Here is a 26,004-nt window from a genome sequence, read left to right on the forward strand (position 1 = left end):
GTACCAAGTATTTTAATAACCAACCCTCTCTGGAGGGGGCTGCCCTCCAATGTCCCGCTCCACTGGCATCAGGACCTCTTCGAAGCCTTCTTGGTGATAATTACAGTCCGCAGATCTGTGTTACCCCACAAAGATTTGGGCTGTGTCAAGGGTGGCGACACTTTCTTTTAAATTCCTCAGAATTTAATGTATTCAATATTTCATTTAATCCTCAAATTAAATGCAGCCAGTTCTTATATAAATATATATATTTTTTTTTTTTTTTGAACAGACTGAATATATTTAGAATGCAAAAAAGAATTATAGCTCGTAATAATTCGCAAGGTATTTTAGGGAAAGAGAGAAAGGGAAACTCCCGTCTGCTTAGATCCCTTAATATATACATATATATACATATATATAGGCTACATACACACACACATGCATAATTACGGACACGTGATACATGCGCAGCCTCGGCAAACGCAAGACCCGAGCCGTATATATTCATTCTTGCAAACCCAATCCACGCGCTGCCTCGGCACGCGCGAGATCTGAGCTATATTCTTTAATGAAAACTCAACCCACACGCTGCCTCGGCAGGCGCGAGATCCGAGCTTAGACTTTTATTCCCTCGAGAATAAAGCCAACAGGAGTGGAGCTACAAAACTCCCGCTAGTGCATACTTTTCTTCGGGACATTTTTATGAATGAACACTGTCACTGTCAGTTGTGAGCTGACGTGCATGCTCCACTCCCAGCAAACGACACATAAATCGTGTGTATCCCCACTCGCTTTGTAGTGTAGCACAGGGGGAAAAATCAAACTGCTGTTCACGATTGATTTGTTATAAACGTGTGATTTTGAAACACAATATGTGTGTGACTGTGAGGTGGCGATCCTCAGATCGATATCACAATATGCACCTCCTCAGAGCTGGACATGTGAATATATCGGTGCCTCAACCCGGGGGAAGAAACCGCAGAGCGTGCTTCCACCTGGGAGACGGCACTGAACCTGGCAGGTGAAGGCAGAGAAAGGGCGGCGCCCGTCTATAACCCCTCTGTCAGATCCATTTGTGAACCCCACGAACGGAGCCTCCACCCTGCCTCAGCAGAAGCGGGACCCGATCCGCGGGGAACACTGGAGCACAGTGTTCTGAGAGTGAGTTTTTACAGTGCACACAGACGGCTCCCTCGAGAGCTGCCTGGGCATACTCACTCCCACTTCACTGCTGTTTATCGCCATAATACGTGTCTTTTTTATATATAAATATATGGATTGGTGTGAGATACTCTTGTCCTCAGACGAAGAGATTGTGATTATTTATATGTGATAAGACAAACAACACCAAATAAGACACACAAGATACAGAGAGCGCTTGCTGAAGACAACAGAAGCTAGCGTTCTTTGTTTTGGGTATGCTTTATAGTTTCCTGGTCCGTGACGTCACCCGCCTCTGACGTCACGTTTCCTCATTGGTTGGATACAGAGGTGCTTCACGAACACAAAATGCAGAGGGCTCCCATCACGTCATTCGACGTAGCGTCGATAGTTCCCACGAAAGGGAACCAATAAGTATGAGTACTGTAAACTCATATACATTGAGTTAAATTCATTTATATTTTAGTGTTGGTTTAGTCGATCATTAGAGTAAACTCAACTTAAAGATTTTAAGTTTATTTTATTAATTCAGTTTGAATTCAGGTAACAAATCTAACTAACTATATCGTTACTTAAATGGTTTGAGGAAAACGATTGCCGTAAATGGTTTAAGTTCATCAAACTCAAAGTAATAAAGTTACATAAGACTAAACATAACCTTACATTGGCACAAAATGTTGACAGAACAGGAGCACTGTTAAACGCAATAAGTTCAGAATATTCAAAACATTTAAGTAAACTAACTTATTTTGTTAAGTTAGTAGAACTTAAAAGTTTTGTAACAAGTGGGGTGGGGCCGAGAGCCTTGGAAGCGGAGCAAGGCCAGTGTGGTACACAGGTGTCTCTCATTAAATAATCACATCACCGGCACCCCGGTAACTAGGGTTGGGAATCTTTAGGCACCTCACGATCCGATTCCGATTCTGGGAGTCACAAAACGATTATTGATACAATTTTTTTCTTATTAATTAATTAGTTTCGTAACCTTGTTTTATTTAATACATAGTCTATGTAATTATAACTACTTTTTAAATAATTACTAGTTTAAAAAAATAATGAATAAAATTGTATGTTAAGATTTTTAAATATAGGCTATAAACAGCTTCAAAACGTAAAAGCAAGTAGCCTAATAAATAATAATAAAGAGGAACAACAAAACATTACAAGCAATAAACAAAGAGTGCTTTCAATATTTAAGAGTATCTGAATGTTTTCCATTCAAAAGCTTTGATGGATTTTTCTCTTTCTCGCACACAGGCACTTTTGCCAAGCGCCCTTCACAAAGCGCACATGGACATTGAAAGCAGCATTCTGTCAGTGAGTTTCATATTTATAAAATATAAGCCCACAACAATCCAAATAACTTAAATGATGCCTTTGTATAGCATTTGTAAGGAAAATAGACTTACCGGCGGGCAAGAACGCAAGCTGCAAGCTCGTTTCTTTCACAGCGCATATCCTTTGTAATGATGAACCACTCAAATGCCAGCGCGATGGGCGCGCATAATTCGCTCTTGCTTTTCCAAACGTCTTGAAGGATTTTTTTATAGATGGTTCGAGTGGTGTGTGTATGAGAGGAAATCGAACCAAGCAAAATACGGTTGTTTCTGAAGATGTGTGTCCACTGGCGCAGAGCGAGCATATTCAGTTAATTCCTATGGAAGTTGAACATTTTCAGGTTCGCGAGAGGGAAGCTCAACTTCCATATGAATGAATTTAAAACGCTCGCTCTGCTCAGTGCCGGTGTACACGCACCATAAGCACATCTCACAACTGTGGTTAAAAATAAGCTCAGGATCGATTCTGAAATTCTCAGAATCAATCCAGAATCATTGAAGAGAGAATCATGATGCATCAATTTTTTTTCTCCCACCCCTAATTATAACTATCAAAGAAACTATAATTATGTACTTGCACATATATAATAAAACAACATACAGCATATGTGGTCTTAAAAGTTTTGTAGCCCATCCTCAACCTAACCACAGGCTCTACTCTTCACCACAATGGTAACCCTACAAAACTTACATAACAGAACTCTCTGAAAAATAACATAACACAGCATTAAACATTAACGTATGTCTTCCTGTGTTAATCTTGTGCAGAACCACACAAAATAACACTTAATTGCAACATTTATTTTCCTTATACAGTTCTGCTGTTCTGTACAGTTCTACTTTATAACTCAGTGTGACATCGTTTCTTTTTAAACTTTTAATGTTAAACTTAATCTCTCAATTATTTTACTTTATTATTTTACTATAAAGCGGTAATGGGCTTCAATATGTAGGTGAAAACATTGTGATTTTGACATTATTTTCAGTGGTATTTAAAGGTGCCCTAAAATTGAAAATTGAATTTACCTCAGCATAGATAATTAATTAATTAATAAATAATAAATTAAATAATAATTCTGTACGTGGAAATGACATACAGTGAGTCTCAAACACCATCGTTTCCACCTTCTTATGTAAATTTGATTTTTGCAAAAGACCTCAGAAGAACAGGCGAATCTCAACATAACACCGACTGTGATGCAACAGTTGTGATCATTAATTTGTATGCCCCCAAATTTTGCATATGCCAGCCCATGTTCAAGGCATTAGACAAGCCAGTATTAATGTCTGGAGCTGTGCACAGAGCCGGATAAATTTGTAAACTGTGTAAATTTGTTTTTCTACTGTTAAATGTGGTTAAAGTTACCATTTTTTTTTACTGTATTCACAGATACAAGATCCGTCGCTATTTTCATTATTAAAGGTGCTGTAGAACGTCTTTTTAAAAGATGTAATATAAGTCTAAGGTGTCCCCTGAATGTGTCTGTGAAGTTTCAGCTCAAAATACCCCATAGATTTTTTTTAATTAATTTTTTTAACTGCCTATTTTGGGGCATCATTAAATATGAGCCGATTTAGGCCACGGCCCCTTTAAAAGCTAATATAACCCTCAAAATGGATCTTTACAAAGTGTTCGTCATGCCACATGTCATCTAATATCATGATATCATGGATCATGTCAGTTATTATTGCTCCATCTGCCATTTTTCGCTTTTGTCCTTGCTTGCTTACCTAGTCTGATGATTCAGCTGTGCACAGATCCAGACGTTAATACTGGCTGCCCTTGTGTAATGCCTCGATCATAAGCTGGCATATGCAAATATTGGGGGCGTACACCACAACTGTTACGTAACAGTTGGTGTTATGTTGAGATTCGCCTGTTCGTCAGAGGTCTTTTAAACAAATGAGATTTACATAAGAAGGAGGAAACAATGGTGTTTGAGACTCACTGTATGTCATTTCCATGTACTGAACTCTTGTTATTTAACTATGCCAATATAAATTCAATTTTTAATTCTAGGGCACCTTTAAACACTTGCAGTCTGTATAACTTAACTGTAACTGTAACGTTAACATTAGCTTTTAACCGTTGGCCACGGAGCACAGCCTCAAACTCATTCAGAATCAAGTCAAGTCAAGTCAAATTTATTTATATAGCGCTTTTACAATTGGTAATTGTTTCAAAGCAGCTTTACATATTAGAAGCACAGAAAAAAGGGAAGTGGTTAAAACTGTACAAACAAGCGTGGTAATATGTAACATATACAAGATGGTGCTACATTAAGCCAATGTCGGCTGACTTCCAGGGGTGGAAAAAACCCCCCTAGGAGAAAAACCCAGCGTGCTAGCACTGGGAAAAAAGTCCTAGGAGGGAAAAAACCCCTTGGAAGATATATATATGTAAATGTATATGGAGATCAAAATCTGAATTGTACATTTTTATTATAGAGATTAAAAATCGATTATATATAAATATATGTAAGCGGATACGGGGATTAAAAATCTGAATTGTAGATGCAGCCAGAATTGGATCTTTAGGCCCATTGTCTCCTGGGCTACGTTGTAGTCAGGTCCAGACGCAGGTTCTCCATCTGATCTGGATACGGCCTGGATCCAGCACCCGTCAAACCTCAGGATAAGCAGAGAGACAGATATTAGCGTAGATGCCATTCTTATTCTGATGTACAGGTATATCTAGTGTTATAGGAAATGTTCTCGGTTCCGGCCGACCTAATTATTGCAGCGTAACAATCCTTTAACGGATTTGAAAAATGTTAATGTATTGATAATGTGTTATGTGTATGCAAGAGCAAAGAGATGTGTTTTTAGTCTAGATTTAAACTGACAGAGTGTGTCTGCTTCCCGAACAATGCTAGGAAGATTGTTCCAGAGTTTAGGTGCTAAATAGGAAAAGGATCTGCCGCCTTCAGTTGATTTTGATATTCTGGGTATTATCAACTGGCCTAAATTCTGAGATCGCAATAAACGTGAAGGACTATAATGCATTAAGAGCTCACTTAGGTACTGGGGAGCTAAACCATTTAGAGCTTTATAAGTAAGTAGCAAGATTTTAAAATCTATACGATGTTTAATAGGGAGCCAATGTAATGTTGACAGAACTGGGCTAATATGGTCATACTTCCTGGTTCTAGTAAGAACTCTAGCTGCCGCATTTTGGACCAACTGTAGTTTGTTTAAAAGCCGAGCAGAACAACCACCCAGTAGAGCGTTACAATAATCTAGTCTTGAGGTCATGAATGCATGAACCAACTGTTCCGCATTTGTCATTGAGAGCATATGTCGTAATTTAGATATATTTTTTAGATGGAAGAAGGCGGTTTTACAGATACTAGAAACATGACTTTCAAATGAAAGATTGGTATCAAAGAGCACACCCAGGTTCCTAACTGAGGACGAAGGTTTAATGGAGCACCCGTCAAGTGTTAGTATTCAAGGTTTTTTCGTGAGGAAGTTTTTGGTCCAAAGATTAGGAAATCAGTTTTTTCTGAATTTAATAATAAGAAATTTCTTGTCATCCAGTTTTTAATGTCAGCTATGCATTCTGTTAGTTTTGTGAATTTGTAGGTTTCGTCAGGGCGCGAGGAAATATAGAGCTGAGTATCGTCAGCGTAGCAGTGAAAACTAACACCATGCTTCCTAATTATCTCTCCTAAGGGCAGCATGTACAGAGTGAAAAGCAACGGTCCTAATACTGAGCCTTGTGGTACCCCATATTTAACCTGTGATCGATACGACATCTCTTCATTAACTACCACAGACTGATAACGGTCAGATAAGTATGATTTGAACCATGCCAAAGCAATTCCACTAATGCCAATATAGTTTTCAAGTCTTTTTAAAAGAATGTTATGATCGATAGTGTCAAAAGCAGCACTGAGATCTAATAACACTAATAGAGAAATACAGCCACGATCGGATTATAGGAGTAGATCGTTTGTAACTCTAACGAGAGCAGTCTCAGTACTATGGTATGGTCTAAATCCTGACTGGAAATCCTCACAGATTCCATTTCTTTCTAAAAAGGAACACAGTTGTGTTGAAACTGCCTTTTCTAGTATCTTTGACAGAAAAGGTAGATTCGAGATTGGCCTGTAATTTACTAAATCTCTCGGATCTAGTTGAGGTTTTTTAATAAGAGGTTTGATAATAGCCTGCTTAAAAGTTTTTGGCACGTGTCCTAGTGTTAAAGATGAATTAATTATATCAAGAAGTGGACCTACGACCTCTGGAAGCATTTCTTTCAGTAGTTTAGTCGGCATTGGGTCTAACATACATGTCGTTGATTTTGATGATTTGATAAGTTTAGATAATTCTTCCTCTCCTATAGCGGCGAATGATTCTAGTTTTACCTCAGGGACACTACAGTGCACTGTCTGAAGAGAAACTGTAGACGGTTGCATGTTTATAATTTTCTCTCTAATATTATCTAGAATCAAATGTAAACATCCAAATAAATACTATACTCACATGATCTTATATGCTGCATGATGAACACTTTGTAAAGATCCATTTTGAGGATTATATTAACTGTGTGAACTTTGTTTATGCAATGTATTATAGAGCTGCAAGCTTGGGGCGAGGAGCGCAAGCATTTAAAGGGGACGCGCACTGAATCATTTATAATTATGCCCCAAAATAGAAAAAAATCTATGGGGTATTTTAAGCTGAAACTTCACAGACACATTCAGGGGACACCTTAGACTTATATTACATCTTGTGAAAAAGCGTTCTATGGCACCTTTAATACACATACATCACTCAGCTTCATCCAATGGGATTGTGAGTGCGCAAAAGTGCACATACTTATAAACATTTTGATATGCATGACTGTGCATAATAGAGGCCATATATGGGTTTCTCCTTTCAAGCCAACATGACCATTGTGTGGGAAGTCAGACCCTTGAGATGTTTTTGTTTTGTATTTGTCCTTTTTTCTTCTTTTTTTTGTTAACGTCAGTAAATGACGTCTTGATTTTGAAATCCCTTCTGATGTCTTTTTCGATGACCTGTGTGTTGTTCATCACCTGTTCCTTCTCTCTCTCTTTGATTTGTTTTAGTTCTCTTCACATTTACAACTCTCTCTCTCTCTCTGTGCTCTTCTGTACTCCACTGACTGACTCACATGAATCCAAGTTACCATGGAGACCTCCAGGCCCTCCTGAACTGAGGAACAGTGTAGGGATCGAAAGAGAATGACAGAGAGAGAGAGTGGGCTGCTGTGAGCAGTGTGACTCATATCAGTAATCTTTAACTGCCCTTCAGGCACAAATACTCAAGCACAGCATACAGCACATACAGTAGCCACATCCAATCTAAAGTAACTGTGATCACTCTGACAGTTAGTTGGTTAGTTAGTCCAATCAAGTCTTTTTTATTTAGAATGAAGCATTGAGTGCTGCAGGGTTTCTGAGAACTCAACAGTCATTAGGTGATGCTGACTCGCTCCAGAGGTTAAATGAATTGCTGTTTACAGCTGTTAGATCATGACCTCATCTCCACCTCTCTATGGAGTGTATTTTGAGGTTTATATGAATAGAGAATTCCTCTCACTCACTCTACGCAACAATTTCCACATGACTCAGGTCCTAATGGATGTCTGCATGTGACTGTTACAATAGCAGGGGTGTTATTAGACCTGTAGTGCTGAATGTTTTCTGGAGAGCCCTGAAAATTGTAGAGGGGTGGAGTTAAAAAATAAAAATAACTTAATAATAAACAATTGTTACCTAAATGTAGGTATTGTAAGATATTATGACATTCTAAAATGTTTTCTATTTCTGATATATTTTAAAATGTAATTTATTTCTGTGATGGCAAAGCTGAATTTTCAGCATCATTACTCCAATCTTTATTATAATATGTTGAAATGGTGCTCAAGTTTAATATCTTATTATAAAATATTTTTTGTGGAAACCGTGGTGCATTTTTCTGGATTTTTTTTTTGATGAATTTAAATTTTAAAAGAATAGTATTTCTGTCATGACAATTCTCGGAGAGATTGGCATGGCAATGGATATGGCAATGTATTTGGTCTTGGCAGAATAGATCTGCTACACTGCTGCTGCTACTGCAGAGCAAGTACAGAGACTTGCTACTACATACATTAATATGCCAATACTATGTTAATACATTCACAGACATTGCTGTGAGCATGTAAGACATGCTGCTGCTGCACATATAACATACATGAAATAAACCCTGTAGCAGATCTATACAGGTGGAGCTGGGGAAGATGGAGGGTTTCTGAAAGCATGCTGCAAACTGCTAACAGAAAACAGTGCCATGTATTTGAATAATTGAGCAGCAAGCTCATTGGCCGCTGATACCACAGCAACCAATCAGCTGGGCTATGTAGATATGATGTGATCGCTATCAAATGAGTTAACCTATCAGCCAGCACCATCTTAAGTTTCATGCCAGAACTTTGTATTATTTGAAAAGGTCTTTACTGTCACTTTTGATCATTTAATGCATCCTTGCTGAATGAAAGTATTTAAAAAATAAATCTTAGTTAGTATCTTACTTAGTAAGCATGCTTCATTGAAGAGTTGTAGTATTAACATACTGTATGTGATGAGATTGATTAATATGATGATAATGAGTTAAATATGAATATAACATATAATGATTACAAGAAAGCATGCAAAAGCTGCTTAATAACATGAAAACATACATCTGTTTTGGAAGAAATTATGTGAATTTCTCTTTCCCCAACCCCCACCCAGACCACCCCGCCCAGGAATATCTTAAATAATGAAGCAGTATTTGTGTAGTAGGCAGCATCTCGAAATCTCTTATCTTAAATCGGCTCTTCCTTTTTCCTCTCTTTATTTCAGGGTCACAGAGGGACATTTTGTCCTTTCACCTGCTTCCCACACCCTTTAACTCTCCTCTTTCTTTCTCTTTGTGGCTCATACACAAGTCGCTCCACCCTTCCCATTGCGATCTTGCCACACACTGACTCGTGCTGATGGCTATTTCAGGGCACTGGGGCCATTCAGTCTTACATCCCACAAACAAAAACACACACGTACACACACTCTGAACCTCGTAAACACAGAGCGAATGATTTGTGTTGTATTTCCTCACTCCCATCGCACATGACAGGAATAGAAGTAAAACTCTCCACCCAAAGAGCATTGTGGGAACACGGTGACTCAGTGAACGAAAGGGACGCTTTCCACTGTGGCTCAGTGTCCTCGATCGGTGGCCAAAAAAGCCAATCGACAGCTTTGCTGTCGCTTTAGCAAGAGTGATGGACATTTGAAGAGTGGCTCTCACCCCTCAGGGGTTCAAAATCATTGAAGATGTTTCTGGCCCAAGGGGCCCTTTCCCATGATCTGCGTCATGAGAGCTGTGATTGTTGGCCTGCTTTGTGAGAGGAGCTTTGTTTGTGAATGGCATGGGAACAGAGGTTGGGAGACTGGCGAGCTCTTTTGGATGCAGAACGCCAGTGAACGGAGCATGTGCGGACAGAGCGCATCCGTACAGTGAGTGTGTGATAATCAGGAGAGCATGAGTTGTGTGGCAGACTATCAGTAGGGCTCTCATTGAACATCACCCACCCCGGAATGTGAGTCATGACAAGTTATGAAATGCTAAACAATGTAAAAATTAACACCTATCGTTCATTTGAGCTCGTTTTAGTGAGCTCATTGTAAATGTCTGCCGTGGTGTGATACTGTTTAAAGACATGTCACAATACTGGCATAATGAGAACGGCTCTATTGAATAGAAGCATGGGAATGAAGTGTGTCATGAGGAGTATGCTGTATAAATAGAGCAGGGATAGAGCTATAGCTAGTGTAGAGAACATGCTCGAGAAAAAGTGCAGAAGGGGTCGCTTTCACAAAAATCTTAAAAAAAAAAAAAAAAAAAGTCACAAAAATGTTCCTAAAAGCAATTTAGGACATTTTTCAAATATTTCCTTAAGAACATTTTTTTATTTTTGTCTTAGGAATAAAATGACAGGCTTTGATGTTGTCTGATTATATACTATCTTACTTATGAGTCTGCCTTGTTTAAGACAGTAAATTCAAAACTTTACACTGGTAAATCTTAATAATATATATTAATATATATTAATATTTGAAACCACCCAATAAATTAATTAAACATCTGACCTTTTTTTTATTTTAGACATTTTGTAGCTTTAGAGAACATTCTTATCAAGAATGTTTATTGTACGCTGTCTCTGTTTCTAAAAATAAAACGAGAAAAAAAAAATCAAGAATTTGCAAGTTTTGCCTTTAGAACAATCTTAAGAAAAAAGGTAAGAACATTCTTAAAGGGATAGTTCATCCAAAAATGAAAATTCTGTTGTCATTTATTCAATCTTTTTGACCATGCATTGGAACTCAATGGTCACCCAAACTGTATAGTTACCAGCATTTTTCAAAATTTCTTCTTTTGTGTTCTGCACAACAAAAAAAAAATTCATAGAGTTTGAAACAACATGAGGGTGAGTAAATGAACTTTTCATTTTATCAGAATTTTTATTTTGGGTGAATTATCACTTTATTTTTGGGAATACAAAATATTCTTAATTTTTTTAACCTTTAGAATAAGATAAAACAAAATAGCAGTTTTATTCTTAAAGGGTTAGTTCACCCAAAAATGAAAATTCTGTCATTAATTACACACCTTTACGTCGTTCTAAACGGTGTAAGACCTTTGTTCATCTTCGGAACACAAATTAAGATATTTTTGATGAAATCCGTGAGCCTTCTGGCCTCCGATAGACTGCAACTTAATTACCACTTTCAAGGCCCAGAAAGGTAGTCAAGACAAATAAAATAGTCCATGTGACTACAGTGGTTTAATCTTAATGTTATGAAGCAATGAGAATAATTTGAATGTGCAAAAAAACAAACAGAAATAATGACTTTATTCAGCAACAACTTCTCTTGTTTCTTGAGTATTCTTGAGGCTTCATAATATTAAGGTTGAACCACTGTAGTCACATGGACTATTTCACTGATGTCTTTACTACCTTTCTGGGCCTTGAAAGTGGTGATAACATTGCAGTCTGTCGGAGGCCAGAAAGTGTTGATTTGTGTTCCAACGGTCGAAGGTCTTATGGGTTTAGAACAACGTGAGGGTGAGTAATTAATGACACAATTTTCATTTCTGGGTGAACTAACCCTTTAAGTCCTAATTTTATTTTTATGAATGTTTTGTGAATACGGCCCCAGTGAAGTCTTCATAATAAGTATAGTAGAAAAGTGTACATAAGGATATCTGGAGAATAGAGCACACTCCTCATAGAGTATGAAGAGCTTGATCAAAAAGTATGAGTGAATAAGGTCTCAGAGATGAAGTCTAACAGAGAAGAGTTCATAAGAGTTTTCTGAGAATAACGAGTAGACAAGAGAATATAAGAATAGCTTTATTAGTGATGATCTCAGAGATGCTAGAGAAGAGTACATAAGAAAATCTCAAGGATAAAGTATGCAGTGAAGAATAGCTTGGGAATATAGTATGCTAGTGAGGAGTGTAAAAGAAGCTTTTTTTTCAAGTATGCAAGAGAAATTTCGTAGTACAGGAATGTATATTCTGAGTGAGCGTGAGTTGTAACACAAGCTGATACTGTGGACAGTGGATTGCGCTCTGTAAACACGGAGATGTGGCTCTCATGCTTTGTCCATGCGCCAAGAGACTGTCCACCCCCGCACCTCTACCACAGCTCCTGCAGCCTCTCCAGCTCCTTCTGACCATCTGGCTTCTCTTCGACTGGCCCAAGACATGAAACTTGGGACAGTACAGGCCAGAGGGAACTAGAAGCACAATAAATAATTGCTCTTTTCACCCATGTGGCATCCCACAGACCCCTTGCATGAGAGAGTTTTCTGTCTTTTGATAGGTCCTGATGCTCCTTTATAAACCAAGCTCTTTCGGCTGTAGGTTTAATTCCATTCATCATTTATATAGAGTTTTATTAATGGTAAGTGTCACAGAGCAGCTTTACAGGGTGTCGGGTCTCTACTTCGGTCAGCAAGCGCAAGGTGACCGCGGTGTAGCAAATTAGCTCAAAATAAATATGAATAATTAATCATAACTAGTTATAATTAATTATTAATATTTTAATCAGTCAATAAAATTAACTTAATGTAATAAAATTAATATTACAATCAATTAACCTGTTGTTCAATGAACACACAGTGTTAATTGTTTATTAACTAAGAAATGTTCATTTCCAGGTTATGGGAAATAACAATCTTATTCTACTAAAAGCCTGTAGTCAGGACCGACATGAATAGGGACTCCCGTACATGAGCGCAAAACACGGACAACCTTACGTGTGACATGAACAAGACTTTATTAACTAGACTAAACACTTAAACTACTCTAACATTCACACACATACATGCATACAGTTTACCAAGAGAGAGAGAGAAAGCAGAGTACAGGAAGCAAGAAGTTACAGCATTGTTGGACATTCAGCAGATCAACAGCCTTGAGCAAACCATCAGTTTAGTTTTAACAGGCCCTTCTTTAAAAGGGGTAAGGATACTCAATGTATCCGATAATGAGACTAAGTTTGATACTTGCATGTCTCTCCAAGTTGAATTAAAACTGTCCTGATGCAATTTGTGGAGGCTCCCGTTGAATCTTTGCTGATATTTTCTTGACGAAAGAGAACCGGCTGGATTCAGAGGATCTTTGGTGAATGGAAGGTCTAGGCCGAGGCCTGGCACAAGCTTGGGGTTCCTTAGAAGCTTCTAGCTTCTTAAAGCATCATCTTGACGTCAGCATTCATCAGTAAAAGAGAAGAAGAAGAGGAAGAGCAGGAAGAGAGGGGGTTCCTTGTGATCAGTGAATATAAGGGGTGAAGATGTCACACCCTCTTGAGGTGTCTGAGCCAATAAGGAGTTCCCCTTTCAGAGGGAAGTTTTACGAGTCTTTGTTCTGTAGCAAGATATTAGCATAAGACACTGGATTGGATGAATGAGAGAATAACCTTCTAGATTCTTATAATACTAATGTGTCACAGAGTTAGTAACATGTGACATAAATTACCAAATAGGAAATGAAAGTTGGAGTCCGTAGATACCAAGCATGCTGCCAATGTGATCTCAGTTAACTATACATTTGCAACTATGGAACATTAATACCAAAATAGTTCAAAAGAGAGAATTAATACATAGAATAAAGCCTATAAAAGGAAAGTCATGAGATGGGAAACTTGGATACATGTTTATACATTTCCCAAGTGGTTATATAGAGAATACATAGGATTAAGAGAGTTTATTTGTCCTTCTCAGGAAGAATGAGTCACTAGTCTCTCCAGAATTCTTCTGGATCATAAAAGTACCATATAACTGTAACAGGACACCTAGGTTGGCCTGTGTGCTAGCAACATTGGGATGCTGGTTACAGTTTTAGGGGGATGAGTTTAGAGAACTTTGATAGGGAGAGTGAGTTTATGGGTAATTCATTAAATACAATGAATAATTGTGTGGCTGATTGGTCCAGACGTTACATCCCCCTTTCGGTCGTTGTTGTTCTTTCTATGGACACCAGCGAGCGACGTTGAAGGTGTAGAAAGATCAGACACACCACTGGCACACAAGGCTGGAAGGCTGTGATGGGCTCTGGTTGTATGTGTCTCCTGGAGTGGTGGTCGTTCCATTGCGGTTGATGTAGACAGTAGACAAGCTCAGGTCTCTGAGCTGGTGTTGTGTGAGTGGTCAGAAGCTTGTACTGCTGAGTACTCCTCAGGTAAGAACTGTTCAAGGAGCTATCCTACTAGCGTTAGAAGCTCCTGCAGTCCGATGCAGGCGTGTCCAGTCGTCCTTGGGCTGCCTGCTGTTGGAGATCCTGCTGTGTCTGCAGGGAGAGGATGCTCCCATCCCTGGCTTCTCCCTGTGGTAGGTCTGGTACCTGGGTCTGTCTGAATTAATCCTTCTCCTTCTGCAGCTGCAGAGGATTTCAGGAAAATGGCTGATAAGGTGTCAAGCAGAAGGCTTTGGCCTCCCCCTCTGTACCTCTGTGCTTGGCTGGGGGAGGTTCTTCTGCTGACTCCATGCGGAGAAGTGAGACGTTTCTCCTGCAGTGGTTCTGTTTGCTGCAGGTAAGAGAGTCTCAGTTCTCTTTTCTTCTGTGTCTCTATTCTGTCAGGTCCTTGTGTCTGTCCCGAGCCTCCATCTCTAGCTGGTCTATGTGGCTTTTAGCATGCATCAGCTCCTTGTGAGTCTCTGTGATCTGGAGTTTGAGGTTGTCCACCTCCTGTTTCAAAACAGCGAGGATGTGGGCCAAGAAAAAGTTGACTTCAGTCAGATCATTGTGATCACACCTCTGGTTTGAGTCATCTGCCTTTACTTCTCTTCCATCTTTGTCCAGTTGCTTTTGGCTCTGGTGCCGTAATTGCTCAGCAGCACTGGTTAGGAGGGTGTTCCTCACGACACATAGCCAGTCCTTTTGGTCTGCCATCTGGGCAGTTAGGCTGAGCATCTGCAACATTTAGGCACGCTTGTGGTGAGAGTAAGGGCAAGAGACTACTGCAAGATCAAACAGAATTTAGGGCTAAAGGCACAGTGAGCAGCCAGGTGTATAAAATACAGCTAGCTTTAATAAATGACTTAAGATGGTTCTTGTGGTCAGATTATTTCTTAGTATTTCTTACTGATGGCTCACAACAGGCTTGACCTCCGAACAAATGGAAAAGAGAAAGAGAGAGGAAGAGGAGAGCTTTCCTATTAGATTGTGCTTATTAGTGGTGCTCAAAATTATGCCATAGCAATCATTCGGATTCCTTTGTAACTGGCTCATAAAATTGAAGCAACTGTTGTAAATAAACAAAATCAAGAAGGAGAGTATGTCTAGTTGCTTGTGGTTATATTGGGAAATTAAACCACACAAGACTAAACAGGAAAATGTAAATAAATCACATAGATGAAAGAAATACTAGTAAAAACAAATAGCTGACTGCTATTATAATTAAAATCAATAAAATATTTAAAGAAGTGATTAAAACAGCAGAATGACCTGGTATTGGGAATAGTCAATAGCACTAGTGATTAACAATTAGATTAGCTTTGGAAATCACTCTATAGTTGGTCACAGCTGCAGCGTGTTCAGGACCACACCATGTGTGTGTCCCTCCCAGAAGTTTAGTCAACGTGTTATTGAAATATCTCAATAAATCCTAGAATTCTTCTTTAGTTAAACAGTTTACATGTAATTAAATTTAGATTTAATCACCCTAGTAACTGCAGATTTAGCTGAACAGTGTTCAGGGAGAAATGCACCTAAGTGCAGGTGAAATTAGCTGAGAAGAATTAAAGGTAAGGAAAGAAAGAAATCAGAAAACCAGGAATGTGGTTAAGGGAAATTGGTTTAGATCAGTTCACACTGCATACACACAAGCTATAGTTAAAGGCTTCACGTAAATGATGCTAACCACTAACTGTAGAAGCTATTAGTTAGCTTAGCCTGAGGTGTAGGGCTGCTAGGTGAGGTTAGCTTAGCCACCTAGCCTGGTTTGTTTACAATATGGCATCACAGGGTGATGAGTTAGCACTTCCTGTGACAAGTCGTTGTCATGGGAACCAATGCACATTTGGGCAATTCAAACAGTTTATTGAGACTGTCTGCTCATTTCAAACAAGTTACGTATAGAGTTAAAATGTGACGCTTATACTTTCAGATTTTCAAAAACTTGATATTACATTCAGTAAAATGCAAATATGTTTTGGCATTTGCAAATTTTACTCATGTAAACTCTTCTCTCTACTTTAAACAACGTCTTGTACTTGTTTAAAGGGTAATTACACAGTTTGCTGTAAGTCAAAGCTTGTTTAAGCATATATAGTTAAGTCCGTCTTGTGCATGAATACTGATATTCCTTTCAGCGAGTGAAACACAGTTTTGGTCAAAAGATAGCTATGCTTGTAGGTGCAGGCAAAGTTTAGATGAATGACATCAATCTTAACTATAACAGGGGAGCATTACCCAAATCTACATTTATATAACACTGTACTGAGATTCATTCATCAGAAACAGGTTAAGCAATACTGCAATTGGTATTTCTCCAACCAAAGCAGAATAATCAATTCTGGTACAGTTTACATGCCGCTGAGCTGAGATTCCTTCGTCAACACAGGCTTACGCTCTAATACTGAGATTAGGATTTCTTCGCTAAAATCAGATTAACTTTACACTGATACCATTTGAACATATGCTAAAATGTGTCAAGAGTAGACTCTTTCAGTTACAGTAGAGATGTCAATTCAAGCCATCACTTTATCAGCATCTAACAAGCCAGCAATTAGTGACCAAAATGCGCATCGTCTGACATATTCTGACTGGAATTATCAAATGCACACTTTTAAATTGACAGTGGTTTAAGCTCATAATCTTTGTTTATTCATGCCCGCATTCTCCACCATTTGTAGCAAATTAGCTCAAAATAAATATGAATAATTAATCATAACTAGTTATAATTAATTATTAATATTTTAATCAGTCAATAAAATTAACTTAATGTAATAAAATTAATATTACAATCAATTAACCTGTTGTTCAATGAACACACAGTGTTAATTGTTTATTAACTAAGAAATGTTCATTTCCAGGTTATGGGAAATAACAATCTTATTCTACTAAAAGCCTGTAGTCAGGACCGACATGAATAGGGACTCCCGTACATGAGCGCAAAACACGGACAACCTTACGTGTGACATGAACAAGACTTTATTAACTAGACTAAACACTTAAACTACTCTAACATTCACACACATACATGCATACAGTTTACCAAGAGAGAGAGAGAAAGCAGAGTACAGGAAGCAAGAAGTTACAGCATTGTTGGACATTCAGCAGATCAACAGCCTTGAGCAAACCATCAGTTTAGTTTTAACAGGCCCTTCTTTAAAAGGGGTAAGGATACTCAATGTATCCGATAATGAGACTAAGTTTGATACTTGCATGTCTCTCCAAGTTGAATTAAAACTGTCCTGATGCAATTTGTGGAGGCTCCCGTTGAATCTTTGCTGATATTTTCTTGACGAAAGAGAACCGGCTGGATTCAGAGGATCTTTGGTGAATGGAAGGTCTAGGCCGAGGCCTGGCACAAGCTTGGGGTTCCTTAGAAGCTTCTAGCTTCTTAAAGCATCATCTTGACGTCAGCATTCATCAGTAAAAGAGAAGAAGAAGAGGAAGAGCAGGAAGAGAGGGGGTTCCTTGTGATCAGTGAATATAAGGGGTGAAGATGTCACACCCTCTTGAGGTGTCTGAGCCAATAAGGAGTTCCCCTTTCAGAGGGAAGTTTTACGAGTCTTTGTTCTGTAGCAAGATATTAGCATAAGACACTGGATTGGATGAATGAGAGAATAACCTTCTAGATTCTTATAATACTAATGTGTCACAGAGTTAGTAACATGTGACATAAATTACCAAATAGGAAATGAAAGTTGGAGTCCGTAGATACCAAGCATGCTGCCAATGTGATCTCAGTTAACTATACATTTGCAACTATGGAACATTAATACCAAAATAGTTCAAAAGAGAGAATTAATACATAGAATAAAGCCTATAAAAGGAAAGTCATGAGATGGGAAACTTGGATACATGTTTATACATTTCCCAAGTGGTTATATAGAGAATACATAGGATTAAGAGAGTTTATTTGTCCTTCTCAGGAAGAATGAGTCACTAGTCTCTCCAGAATTCTTCTGGATCATAAAAGTACCATATAACTGTAACAGGACACCTAGGTTGGCCTGTGTGCTAGCAACATTGGGATGCTGGTTACAGTTTTAGGGGGATGAGTTTAGAGAACTTTGATAGGGAGAGTGAGTTTATGGGTAATTCATTAAATACAATGAATAATTGTGTGGCTGATTGGTCCAGACGTTACAGCGGACAGGAACAATTTAGAGTTAGATGAATAGTTGTCATTGTACGATATGAACAGTTTGAGCTTCACATGCAGGTTCACTTTTTGTTGCTTTCTAAAATGAGAGTGACTTTCAAAATGCCATTGTTGAAGAGTATGCTGACCTCAGTAGTAAGGGTGTCACGATTTCGATTTTAAATCGAAATCGACCGAAATTAAGTCACAATCTCGAACTTCGAATTAAAAAATGGAATCGTCGATGCTGCCGCGCCCCCATGTCGTGTCCGGTTGCTTGCCAAGCGGAAAAAAAACACTGCCAGTCAACCTCCTCTAACAGCCACTCAAAAGATAGCATGGCAACTGCAGATGCAGGAGACCCATCATCGACAGAACTCGAACCCCCTCCTCTTTCACTGAAGTCGCTGGTGTGGAAGTATTCTGGATTTCCAGTGAGTTATGTTGACAACGTTCGCGTTGTCGACAAAAACAAAAAAACAACCGTTTGCAAGCTATGCTTATGTGCGTGTACCATACGAGTTTGCCGTCTTGTAAACATGTGCACGCGGCAGATGATGTCAAACACAAAGCTCACCTCATTCATGTGCAGCAATGGATAACACGAGGCTTTTATTTATTTTTATTTATTTGTTTATATGAAAATGTTGTACACTTCCCCATGTTAACAAACTTTCAAGACTATCAAGTTTATAAATGACCAACTTATAAAAACAAATTAATAGCTGTCTTTGTAAAGAAATTCTCACTATGCAGCTTCGAGCCGCTGCTGTGACGCTGTACAAATGCTTCCATTGTGAATACTCGCGCGTCTCTGCAGCTGCAGCGACGGTGTAGTTACGCTCATGCGCTGCGCACGCGACGCTCACGCTTGCAGTGTGAAACAGGCGTTAGGAGTATTCATAGCCGCAGACATACGACCTTATTCGGTGGTTTAGAACTCCAATCCCAAGTAGAACGCATCTCACAGCTACGGTGATTATATTGCATAAAAGTCTAGTCTGAAAAATGGCATAGCAACCTGCGCTTTAAAAAAAATAAATGTAAAAATCGAGAATCGAATCGAACCGTGACCTTAGAATCGAAAATGTAATCGAATCGAGGATTTGGAGAATCGTGACACCCCTACTCAGTAGTGTTCACTGAATGACTTCAGCTGAAATCACAGTTAACTGAGAAGGGGCTTCCAATGAAGTACATGGCAGTGATCAACTAGAGTTTGTGATTTTCTACAGTGTGAATCATGTAATTTGTTTTTAGATCACTGTCATTTGTTCTGCACTTCCAACACGACCCTGCTTAGCCAGGACTTAATATCCTCCACACAATGCATTCTGACACGGTTACATAAGAAGGCGTTTGTGAGCTATTCTTAGCGCTGCCTCACTGTGATGCGCTGCCTGGAATAAGAAAGCCCAGACCTGACAGAGCGGGAAACATTCGTGTCGTGTGGAAAATAAGGCTCCCGTCAATTTTTTTCCCCTCCCTCTCTTTATTATTATTTTATTGCTGCTTTTGGGGCAATGAACAAGAGGCTGTGTGTTTGATAATAATTATACGTTTGCTCCATGAAACAAAAGGCTGACAGTAAATACACAGTTGGATATAGCATACAGCATATGTGAATATATTATTACTTGTCTTTTTACAGTGATTTACAGAATTTTCATAATAACTGGGTGACTATATTTTGTTTGCAAAAAATGGGAAAAAAACAGCCGTTAATGCTCACGCTTATACTACAGCAGATTGAGTTTGAATCTGGCTTGCAACATTTCCTGATTCCCAGGCGTTTGCTGTCATCTCTATACTGTCCCTAAAAATATTAAGTATCTTATAAAGTATATACCGGTCAATATCAGATAATTAATTGTTCAAGCTCATTTTCCTTATTTTTACATTTAAATTAATCTAACGCTCACTTAAAGTTTAAAAACAGTTAAATGCATTTTTTAGCGAATCTCAAAATGAACATCCATTGTTCATAATGTAAATTATAATATCGGCTTATCTGTATCGGGCAGAATTTTAATATCACTGCAATCTTATGGTGCTTTTCCACTGCATGGTATGGTTTGGTACGCCTCGGTACGGCTCACTTTTTTTGGTGCTTTTCCACTGCATAGGATGGCTCGGTACAGAACTCGCTTAAATAGTACCACCTCGGTTGAGGTTCCAAGCATGCCGTACTGATACTAAATGTGACGTGTAAACACTGCAGATCACCGATTGGTCGGAGAGAATCATCACTACCAGCGTCATTGGATTTGAAACACGAGACACCAAACCCACTAGATTTAAATAGTCAGTATCATTTGTTCACACAACTTTTTTTTAAACGAGTTGCAGGATGAGGAGCGGATCCACGGCAGTAAAGGTGGTGCAACTATAATGATCATTCTGTAATCCCACCCACTTTGAAGTGGTATTAAACTGCAGTGGAAAAGCAAACCGAAAGTAAAGCGAGCCGAGCCGTGCCGAACCGAACCGAACCGAGCCGAGTCATACCTTTCAGTGGAAAAGCACCATTAGTTAGCAAATTTAAATGATCCAAAATGGTCAATAAATACAGATAAAGACAAGGAGGACATAGAATTTAGTCAACGTCAACTATTCATATTTTGCCGAAATTGGTGAATTAGCAGGCACAGAGTCCATGTAGATGAGTGTGAGGCTGTATATTGTTGCAGTTTTGGGTGTTAGAGAGCCGTTTATCACTCACGTCACTTCATGTTGTGAGTGCTGGAGTTCTAATCTGCCCTCTTTACTTCCCTCTTTTCTTCTTATAGCTCTCAATCCTATTATTCTTTCCGAGAAAACTTCTGAGATGTATAGAGCTCATGAAGCATCAAGATCTTTGACAGGCTTGTCAAATAGTGGCATTGTGGAGGTGGATAAAGGATAGCAGGCACAGATTTCTCTGTTGGGGCACTTCATAGCCCTCCATGCGAAACATACGGTTTGTTCACCTCTCAGCAAACCTCTCCTGTCTGACCTTTCAGAGGAGGTGAGTCACAATATCCCCCAGCAAAGCTGCACAGTCAGGCAGGTTCAAACCTCTCCACTTCTCATCAATCAATAAACACTTTATAAACACTGGCAGGCAGCTTTTTCTCTTCAGCCAGGTCCTGACTCAACAAAAGAGATTCACAGGTCATACCACATGCTGAAAACTATCATACGGCAGTATTCAGAGCCTTGGGAAACAAAAGTCATATAGTTGAAATAGTGAAATACTTCACACTGCATGCTAAAAAGAATAAACACCAATCCAACTGAAAAACTTCACCTGGGTTAGTGAACATCATTCAAAGAGTTGGTTTTGAAGGACATTTTTTTATGCATAAATCATGCATTCTGATTCTGACATTCCTGATTTGAATATTTTCAATAATTTATATATATATATATATATATATATGTATAATTTTGGCAGTAGATCAACTGTTAAATGAGTGATCTTGAGATGAGTCCCTGTAGTCATCCAATTTGACTCTCATATGCTGCTGTAATATGGATTATAAACTTGACAAGTGATTTTTATAAAATGTAGTTTGAATACTATTTTATCAGTTGTTTAAAAGACAAAGGCAATTATCAAAGTTTGATTAAATTAATTTTATAAAATAATTTTAAATAAAAAAAGAATTCATTTTTACATGTAGATTTTGACTCATTTGTAGTCCTCTGCTTAATGAAATGTAGTGAAGTTTCTCTCAGAAGACCTGTTTGGTCGAGTAGGCGTTCCTGGAGTGTACTCAGTTTAGAAGTTGGCCACATTCACTGAGGACAAGTTTTGTGATATGTGCCGTGAAATTTGCTCTGTGAAATATTTAAACTTGACAATGACTCACTGACTTGCATAAATGCAATATTCACAGCTGCTGAATTTATTATCTTAACCTAAAGAATCAGTAACACTGAAATCAGGGACGGATTTTTCTCTCTTTCGACATGTAGTTTGTACTATGGTTCTGAATGGTTTCAAGAGACCTGAACTTTATATAAAAATGTCTGCGTATAATGTTACTGTTAACTTTTGATGGTTAGTTCATACATATATTAATATATTTTTAACATTTCAAGTTGTATAAAACATTATTTAAGGCATTATGAATGAACATGAATTAACAATGACAATAGTACATTCATACATAAACCTAAATAAGAAATGCTGTAAAAATGGTTGTTTATTGTTTGTTCATATATACTTAATGCGTTATTTCTGTGTGGTCAGCATTGGGTGTGATGTTCTCTGGAGCTCGATCTTGCATCATCATCCTTGCGCAAGTCTCTATCTCTCTCTATAAGAATAAGCCAGGCAGCAGTTTCCTGCTGGGTTGCAAAAGTGTGTCTGTGTTTTGTCAGGTGACATTATAAAATTATTAACAGTGTTTATAATGTGTTAAACAACATACAGCCTCATCTAAACACACCATCGCTGCCTGTCTGGACTCTAGGCAGCTGAAGAGAGTAAACATAAGCTGTTTGCAGATGTGCCTTTAAGTACATGTCACACATCAGAGACCTTTTTGTTAATGATAGGCTGGATGAGCTTTGAATTTTATAGACGGACCCAACATGAGTGAAATTGAAACATCTCTTTGACTGATCGCTCCGTATGGTATACATTTGGCTTGAACTTGTGATGAATTCTGGGTTGTGTGGATGTTATGCACCAATCCACTGAACAGCTAGCTGGAGCTTTCACTGATTAGCCAGGAATGAGGGTCAAATTTTGGAATGGATGGAGTGTGAAAGAGAAGAGGGATTTTTACTACATGGCCTTTTTAGACTGCAGGATAGTAGCCTATGAGAATGAGAAAGTCTTAAATATAGTGTTAGTAAACTCATTTTAATTGCTTCTAATTTGCAAATGAACATAGGACCTGGTTTTCAGAACATTTTTTGTGGGTTTTCTTCCGTATCTTTTTGCACAATTTAGGGTTCCCAGATTGCCACACTGGTTACAATGGAATCCAAATGTTCCAGCGAGAACTCTAAACACTGACAACAGTCCATCAAGGAAACCCATAATAAGGGAAAGGCTATTTGAAATAAAGGTGAAATGAAATGTAAATAAAAATTAGATTAAAAATTACTAAAACAAAATTACTAATGAAAATGAAACTATGAAATATAAAAAGTGTTTTTGTGATTCATGAGGACACAACTTTTATAATGACATGGATATTACACTGGTATTACGAGAAAAAAAAAAAACATTATGCCTATGGAATGTCCTCACTTTGATAGCAAAACAAACCTGTGTGTGTGTGTGTGTCCACACATATAGGACACTTGCTGTCATGACCCTAGTGTGCTAGTGTGAGAGAGAGAAAGTTAATGAGTGAGTAAAGGGATAACAATGTTCCACAAGCATTTACTAAAGCTTAGCCTACTAGGCTTAACCACTGACCTCATTGTCTTTTTTCCCTAGTTCTATGCTCATGTTTTATGCGTATTTCCCATACTGCCACCTAAATGCAATTTTACTTTCTAATTGTGTAGAGTTTGCTATTGATGTGGTTTTAATATGCTATTTAGATATTTCTAATGACTCTCCTGTTCTTCCTTTCCCATAAAATGATATGTCTAGCATCTTTAATATCACAGTTGTTTTCCTAGACAACAATGAGAGAGCACTGCTAATTAATTGAGTCTTTTACCCTACATCTTATGGTTCTCATATTGTTCACAGTGAGAAAAATACTCCAGTATTCTCAGAATGTGGAGTTGGAATTTCAGAGGAGATGTCAATTTTGTAATTTTCTCACCCTCATGTCATTCCAAACCCATAAGACTTTTGTCTTTTATCTTCTAAACACAAATGAAGATGTGTTTAATGAAACCTCAGAAATTTCTGTCCCTCCATTGAAAGTGCATGAAACATAAACTTGAATGGTTCAAAAAGTTTATAAAAAGAACGAATATGAAATCCATATGAATTGAACGGTTTAATCCAAGTCTTCTGATCAACACACATTCATGCAAATATGGTAAACAGAAGCTTAAATGTGTTTGATGTGCAAGAAGCAATGTGGTTTGTTCCGGTGCATCAAGCAAGTATGTTTGAGCTTCTTTTTTTTCTCCATATTTGTTGTGCTCTATGTATGTGTGATCAGTGTTTATATGTGAACATAACAGGTTTGGAATGACATAAGGGTTAGTAAATGCTGACAGAATTTTCATTTTTTGGGTGAACTAACCCACAAACTGTGCTGCATTCAAAAAATGAACTCAGTTATTTATCATCAAACTCTTACAATACCAAATTATCTAAGCTATGCCATCCACATTAACTAATCATAAATCATTCTAAATCGCCCTTTAGTTCTCCTAATGAATTTTAAGAAAAAAACATCTGAGAGAATGTTGATACTTAAGGCGAGACACCCCAGGTGAATAGGGTAAAAAAATGAACTAATAGATATCACCATACTTCGCCAACTGATTGATTACATTAAAAATTGCAAACATTTTTTGTATTACAAGTTTTCTAAAAATGTTATGTTTATATATGCAAATGAGGCGTTATCTAATTAAATATGCGCTAATTTTGCATACATTTCTAGAAAAAAAATCTGAATATTGGATGAAGTCAGGTTCAAAATTCTCATTTAATTTTTTGGACATATTAAATTAAAAGGTTTTTACAAAAGGAATTTTGGATATCTCTTTTTATCTTTCCATAAATCAGAATATACTATCAACAGCCAGGAAAAAAAATAATTTCCACCATTTTTTTAGGAATAAAATGTTGTATAAAATTCTGCAAATTATATATCAACAAATCCCTCTGTAAAAACCTTCAGAATATAGATAAAGTTTGGTGTATGTAAGTTCTTTTTGGATGTTTTCTTTCCACCAGTCTGAAAACACACTTTATGAAAAGCCAAAAAGCGCAAAATCTCAAAATTGCCAGGTGCCTGAAAAAACAGTGTTTTTGCCTGTAGTATCTCCCCTTAAATGAAACAACAAAGAATCTATCTGTCTGTTCATCTCCCACTGAACAGATCTGAGTGACCAGCTTCTGGAGGTGGTGGGTTTGGAGGGAGCCATCGAGATGGGTCAGATATACACGGGTCTCAAGAGCGCTGGGCGGCGCCTTGCGCAGTGTTCCAATGTCACCATCAGGTCAGTAGTTCGTGCCCGTCCACATACACATTGATTAAGAGTTCAGTATTTGTCCAACTCATAGACAAACACTCTGACTTCTCGTGTCCATGGCTCTGAAATGTCTCTCTTTTCCCCCTCCCCCTTAGCAGGATGTCCTATCTTGGCCAGTGCGGCTAGTCAATCAGACCTTTGACCCGCTGTCACTCGCTTTGCCAACAGCTCTAACATTCTGAACTGCTCTTACTGATGAATAATGATGTTTGTAGCATGTCTAAACACACACTGCTCAGTCCTGACGTATGCTAATGAACCAGTGGAGACTCATCACATCTGAGGTGCTACTTCACAAGTTTGTGTTGCCCCAGCTTGCTACGCTCCATTAAACACTCACAATGACCTTAACAGTTAGTGCTGAATTGAAGCAAGGTGGTTATTCACAATTTTCACTGCTGTTTCCTCACCTGTACACAGGATGGTCTGCCTACGACCTAATACTTTCCGTAATCTGCATTAATAGGGCATTCATCATTG

General features: G+C 38.2%; 1 protein-coding gene across 7 annotated transcripts in view; it reads left to right on the forward strand.

Annotated features, from left to right (window-relative positions):
* The window catches only part of LOC137035353 (diacylglycerol kinase beta-like), a 126,194-nt gene that overhangs the window by 92,199 nt on the left and 7,991 nt on the right, over positions 1-26,004 (forward strand). For 3 of the 7 annotated variants that reach the window (XM_067408533.1, XM_067408534.1, XM_067408538.1), the window contains one exon: positions 25,371-25,491. In XM_067408533.1, coding sequence (XP_067264634.1) covers positions 25,371-25,491 — 121 coding nt within the window. Of the gene's footprint in view, positions 1-6,155; positions 7,802-14,420; positions 14,575-25,370; positions 25,492-26,004 lie in introns of those variants that run through there. The other 4 variants (XR_010897057.1, XM_067408535.1, XM_067408537.1 and 1 more) reach the window with 4 other exon arrangements.

This window comes from Chanodichthys erythropterus, chromosome 14 (genome assembly GCF_024489055.1).
Source record: "Chanodichthys erythropterus isolate Z2021 chromosome 14, ASM2448905v1, whole genome shotgun sequence".
NCBI lineage: Eukaryota > Metazoa > Chordata > Actinopteri > Cypriniformes > Xenocyprididae > Chanodichthys > Chanodichthys erythropterus.